The sequence below is a fragment of the Magnolia sinica genome, chromosome 1 (assembly GCF_029962835.1).
Source record: "Magnolia sinica isolate HGM2019 chromosome 1, MsV1, whole genome shotgun sequence".
NCBI lineage: Eukaryota > Viridiplantae > Streptophyta > Magnoliopsida > Magnoliales > Magnoliaceae > Magnolia > Magnolia sinica.
The window spans coordinates 138,214,228-138,219,916 of record NC_080573.1 but is presented as its reverse complement, the minus strand read 5'-3'; the positions used below and the strand labels follow the sequence as shown (position 1 = coordinate 138,219,916).

General features: G+C 36.6%; 1 protein-coding gene and 1 long non-coding RNA gene across 3 annotated transcripts; both read right to left on the bottom strand.

Moving 5' to 3' along the window:
• Window positions 1–208: 208 nt before the first annotated feature.
• Window positions 209–5,138, bottom strand: LOC131220500 (uncharacterized). Of its 2 annotated transcripts, XR_009158643.1 has the most exons (4): window positions 5,050–5,138; window positions 872–980; window positions 593–696; window positions 209–506 (listed from the first exon to the last, which is right to left on the bottom strand). It is a non-coding gene; the product is annotated as an uncharacterized LOC131220500 (long non-coding RNA). The 2 variants fall into 2 exon arrangements; XR_009158640.1 differs by having other exon boundaries at window positions 209–696.
• LOC131220488 (soluble inorganic pyrophosphatase 6, chloroplastic-like) lies at window positions 3,678–5,039 on the bottom strand. The gene is made up of 2 exons (XM_058215380.1): window positions 4,719–5,039; window positions 3,678–3,820 (listed from the first exon to the last, which is right to left on the bottom strand). The coding sequence occupies exons 1-2, from the start codon at window positions 4,821–4,823 to the stop codon at window positions 3,695–3,697; spliced, it is 231 nt and encodes a 76-aa protein (XP_058071363.1). The 5' UTR covers window positions 4,824–5,039; the 3' UTR covers window positions 3,678–3,694.
• Window positions 5,139–5,689: the final 551 nt, after the last annotated feature.

Sequence of the window (5,689 nt, the reverse complement as noted above, 5' to 3'; positions counted from 1 at the left end):
TTAAGCCACCATACTCAGTAAGTGACCTGGCCAAATAAGCAAAATTACCTTCCTCGAGCCAAGACAGCCAAATGTGACAAGTAACAGATAATCGGTATGCCATTGACTCCGGAACGACACACACACACACACACACACACACACAATAACCAGATGATCTAACCACTCAGTTTGTGGCATTGCATGGACAGTTAAAAGAAAATGGCTGGTACTAAAACACAATGGCTCACATGTCTAATCAGCGTGCTTTCCAGTAAGTGTTCCATCCACAATAAAGTAAAAAAATATCTATACTACAAATTCTAGGACCCTGCTGAAAGCTTTTCAAACTAATCCTACAATACTGCATTTCTTCAAAAAGTAAAAAATTATCTATACTACAACCATAATACGAGCATATTTAGTAAAAGAAAGAAACAACAAATCTGTAGCAATTAACTCTCAACTTTAACTGTTTCCAATTGGGGTTCAGCCCATTTATAGGCTTGTGCTGATTTTTCTGATGCCTGAAACAATATTATGAATTAAACTGATATTCCTATATTGGTACCAGCAGTTCAGAAAACCAACCAGAGAAATTTTAACAACTTACCCCATATTCCGATATTGGAATTCCTTGTTGAGCATGTAGTAAATGTGCTTCCTCCATGTTGTGGCCCACCTCACAAGCTTCCCCCACCTTTTAAATTATTCGCCCTTCATTTCCAGAATAGTTTAACTTATCAACTCAGCCCATTAAAAAATATTCCCACCCCCAAATATTTTCATCGAGAATTAAATGGTAGGAGAAATGGAAAGAAAGCTTGCCTGCTTAAACTTCAAGTGATTGTGCAGAAAAAGAAAAAGAGGGAAAAAAAAAAAAAAAACAAACCTTGTAGAGATGTCGGTTCCCTGTAGGAGAAATCAGGCCTTCAACCCTTTCACCAGGAAGCACCAACAAGCATGCATGTATTTTATCCAAATGTTCATCTATACAATGACTAACATGTTAAATTTGGTCTGGTGATTATAATTCATGGTCCATCAGGCAGGTTGCACTTAATACATAGCTTTTCCTAAATGAAGAATTTAAGAAATATCCAATCGATCAAGCTATTCTCTCATTTAACCCAAAATAAATAAACTCAACAAATTAAAAAAAAAAAAATCCGGATTCAATGAAAAGAATCTGAAAAACAACATTCCATTCATTAATGCAAGAACAAATAAAAATCATAATAAATTAAAACATAAAAAACCATTTCAGATTCAATCAAGTGAATGTAAAAAATCACAACTATTGCATTCAAAAAAAAGAAAAAAGGATGTGACTTTTGCAATCCTTCAAAATAGCATAGTTGTACATATGCTATCCACTGTTTCTTAAATGGTGCATTTAGCATTCTTGTATGTCAGTCAAGACCATCCAGATGTTTGGAGGGTAGCACATACCTTGCACATGATTGGAGGGCAGAGTTGTGTTCACAAAATCATCACATACAGCAACTGTATATGAAATTTCACATTCTGCATTTTTTCCCGCCAGAGTTGCATTTGCAAAATATTCAATACATGCAAAAGGTGAGTAACATACCATGAAACTTGTTATAGAAATTGGGCCAATCTACTCATTGGGTGGGCTATAAGTCAAAATTAATGGCCAGCTAATGGACATCTAGCTAATCACATGACTAAATGTAATTGTCCCGCCAACATGGTAAGTGGATTGGCCTAAAGTTCAAACCAAGTAATCATCATTTTGTGAATGTAATTGTCCCGCCGACATGGTAGTAACGGCCGTTACGGGGCCGTTACAGGCCATAACGGCCGTTACAGACCCGTAACGGCTGTTACGGGCCCTTAAAAAAAAAAAAAAAAAAAAACAAAAAACAAAAAACAAAAAAACCTTACCTTTTTCCGTTTCTTTTCTTCTTCTTCTTCTCTTTCTTCTTCTTCTTCTTCTTCTTCTTCTTCTTCTCGAGCAGCTGCGGCTGCGGCTGCTCTGCTTCCTGTTCTTCTTCTTCTTCTTCCTCTCTCTCTCTCGCTCTCTCAATCTCTTCTTCCCTCCTTTCCCTCTTTTTTTCTTTTCTTTCTTTCCCTCTTTTTTTCTTTTCGTTTCCCTCTCTCCTTTTTTTTTTTTTAATTTATTTGCAGCGGTGACTGTTGTAGGTACGTGTCACGCAAAGACGAGCGCTGACACTCCTCGAGCTCCGAGTTGTACGAACGGTTCAAAGGAGATCAAAGTTATATGGGCTCCACAGTGATGTATTTATTACATCTACACCGTTCACTTATTTTCAGAGATCATTTTAGAGCACCCGCCAAAAAATAAATTATATCAGGAGATCATGTGGACCACACCAAAAATAGCAGCAGGGATAATGATTTTCACGTTAAATAATTTATCGGGCGCACGGTAACGTTTATTTTCCATCCAATCAGATTAGACCCGAGTGGCCCCACCATAATATATATGTTTTATCCATATCGTCCATCCATTTTGCCACGTCATTTTAAGTCAGGATTCAAAAAATTAGTAATATCCAAATCTCAGGTGGACCACACCATAGGAAATAGTGGTTATAGAATGCTCACCATTAAAAATTTCCTAAAATCCACTGTAATGTTTATTTTCAATCTAACATATTAATTGGGTCATATTGACGTGGATGAAGGGAAAACACATGCCAGCTTGATCTAAAACTTTTCTAGCCCCCAATAAATTTTTAACGGTGAATGTTTAATTATTATTGTTTCTTACGGTGCAATTCACCCGAGCTTTGGATGTGCCTCATTTTTGGGCTCATGCCCTAAAATTATTTGGCAAAATGGATGGATGGTGTAGATATAACACATTTATCACGGGTGAGGCCCAAAAAACTTTGACACGTGTGCTGCACTTTACATCTAAGTCCCTCCTAATTCAAGCCTTAAAAAATTGTACACGAGACATATATTAACTTGAAATTTGACAATTAAATTATAGACTGCAATTGCTAACTCACAATGCCAAAATCAAATTATTTGAATAGTTTTAATTGTTAATTTGTGAACTTTTATTTTTTAAAATAGGGCCTTTTGATTTTTTATTTTTTTTTATGATTCACTATCCAATAAATGTCCACCAATTTATAAGTGGGATAATGACAATAAATGGCATGAATTTGAGGCTGATTTGGAGAATAAATTGGTCCTCCAAGTCAGCCCCAAATTAGCAACGCTATCTACTTGAATTTAATTTCATTTTTTTAAAGAACTATTGGGAGAAATGATATCAAGATGTTAAGTATATAAATTACATATTTAAAAAATTAAATATATGAATTTTGTAGTCATATTCAAATTACCTGGTTAAAAAATTAATCAGACAGTCCGATACAACTTCTCACCAAAGAGTGGACCGTTACACCACCATAAACATGTTCCAATTTATAAATGAATGCATATTTGGAATGCTTAGAATATTCTGGATTTAATCCATATTTTTTCATATTTTTTTGGCAAAAAGAAAAATTTGCGCCATTACGGGCCGTTACGCCCCCGTATCGCCGTTACGCCCCCGTATCCGTATCGGTTTCGGAGGGCACCGTTACGCCAACCGATACCGATACGGGATACCTTGGCCTAAAGTTCAAACCAAGAATCATCATTTTGTGAATGTAATTGTCCTGCTGACATGGTAAGTTGATTTCCCAAAGATTGAAAAGGTCGAAAGCTACAACAGAACCAAAAGTAGATATACCTTGCTGGCCGCCTTGTTGCCAAGACCAAATTTATTAGCAGGCTTTCCATCTGGAATCTGGTAATCTCTAAACCAGTCCCGAATTGCAGTGAGAGTTCCCTGCATCAAAGCAAACTGATAGATGAAATCAAGGGCCAGAGGACAATTCCAAGTTGTGAATGAAAATGACCATTGAATGTATCTCATCTACTTTGAACAAAGTTTTTCATGGTTCAAATCACATCATAAGAAATAAGCAGCAGTCTCCAGACATGTATCAGCAAACTACAAAATGAGACATGTCAGCGTGTATTAGATGATACATTCCATGTGAGTACTGATTTAGTGCATCACTAGAGATGACAAATGACAATACAAAGCTGAATCCTCATTTCATCATATGATGGTGGCATCAGTACAATTTCTACATAGCAGGAAAGCTGAAAAAATCATATGAGAAGAAAATGAAGTCAACATTCATTGAAATAAAATATCTATCCATATAATCAAAGTGAAGGAGTCTTATGCATTAGCGCACAATGATCAAACATTTGCAAATACGATATATGGATTATGCCACTTCAATCTCCATCCTCAAAAATTAAAAAGCACTAATGATGCAGGACCATCTGACCATCCAACATGAGACCCAGAGTGGTCTCACTGCTATCAGATCGCTACCATCCAACGAGGACATTTGCATTTCGCAGAAGCAGAGCCCATGTATTCCACAAAATTGACATGATAAGATGGGCTAAACACCCCAATCCTCAAAATCTGCTCCATAAGAATGCGATGATAAAGTGCTAGGTTCAATCTCAATCATTTCTCATCTGCCGGTAGACAAGCTCCGTCCACATTTGGCAGACATCCCATGTGGGCTATGTTCACAGATATTTGGAAATGATTACAAATCCAATATTGTCTCCAAAATCCAGAAAGGACACAACATTATAACTAATCCAACATCTGTAAAATACCTACTATCAGAGGAGAAAATAATGATAATATTTCATACCGGAAAATGTTTCTCAACATCGGCAACATTGTTCACGAGCGAAGCTCTCGGATCGTCCAACGATATTGCAACTATTTTCCAATCAAGCTCCCCCTCATCAATCATAGCCAAAGCTGCTAGGTGCTTGACCTTGAGACATTCAAACGAAAAAAGAACTCGAGAAAACCAAAAAATTCGGAAGAAAGAAAATGCAAAAACCGTGGAAAAATCAAATGGCGTATATGAAACCCCAAAAATCGCTGCTCCGGAAAATTTACACCAAAATGCAGAGATTTTCTTCTATTATAATAAATCATAGAAAGAAAAAGAGGAGGAAATTGAAACGAGGTACCTGAAAATCTCCCGATCGCAAATTCCTGGCAGCGCAAATGAATGTCAAAAGAGGAACTCCAGCGACTATTGTTTGAATGAAGACGCGGCTACCTCTGCTTGGAAGATGGATTCGGAAATCCTCTTCTAAAATGAGATGCAACTTCAAATCCGACCATTGTGAGTTTTCCATCATTTATAAAATAAACTATATTAAAAGCCATATATATAATGGACCATTTACAGATGATTAATATAGTCTTACATAGGAAAAAAGTATAAATATTAGCCATTTACAACTAGACCCATTATTTAGATGGTCTGGATAACACCATCTCATTGCCACTATTGTTATGAATGAGTCACCACTATTTTATATCAAATACAAAACTCACACATTGTCATTGTACAATTAAAAAAATAACGGATTGACCTTTGGATCTGGTAGCGTTGAGCTTTGGATCTGGTAGGCTCTATGGGTCCCGCCATGATGTATATGTTTTATCCCCGCCGTCAATCCATTTCTTAACGTAATTTTAGGGTTGATCCCTAAAAATGAGCTTGACATATATCTCAGGTAGACCACACCACATGAAAACAATAGTGATTGAATATCCATCATTAAAATCCTCCTAAGGCCCACTGTACTGTTTGTTTGACAT

Bases quoted from the DNA above. Each gene is read 5' to 3' on its own strand.
- LOC131220488 (XM_058215380.1), bottom strand. From the start codon at position 4,823: ATGATTGATGAGGGGGAGCTTGATTGGAAAATAGTTGCAATATCGTTG. The intron at 3,821-4,718 runs GTATGAAATATT...GCTTTGATGCAG, and splicing joins ATGTTGAGAAACATTTTCCG to GGAACTCTCACTGCAATTCG.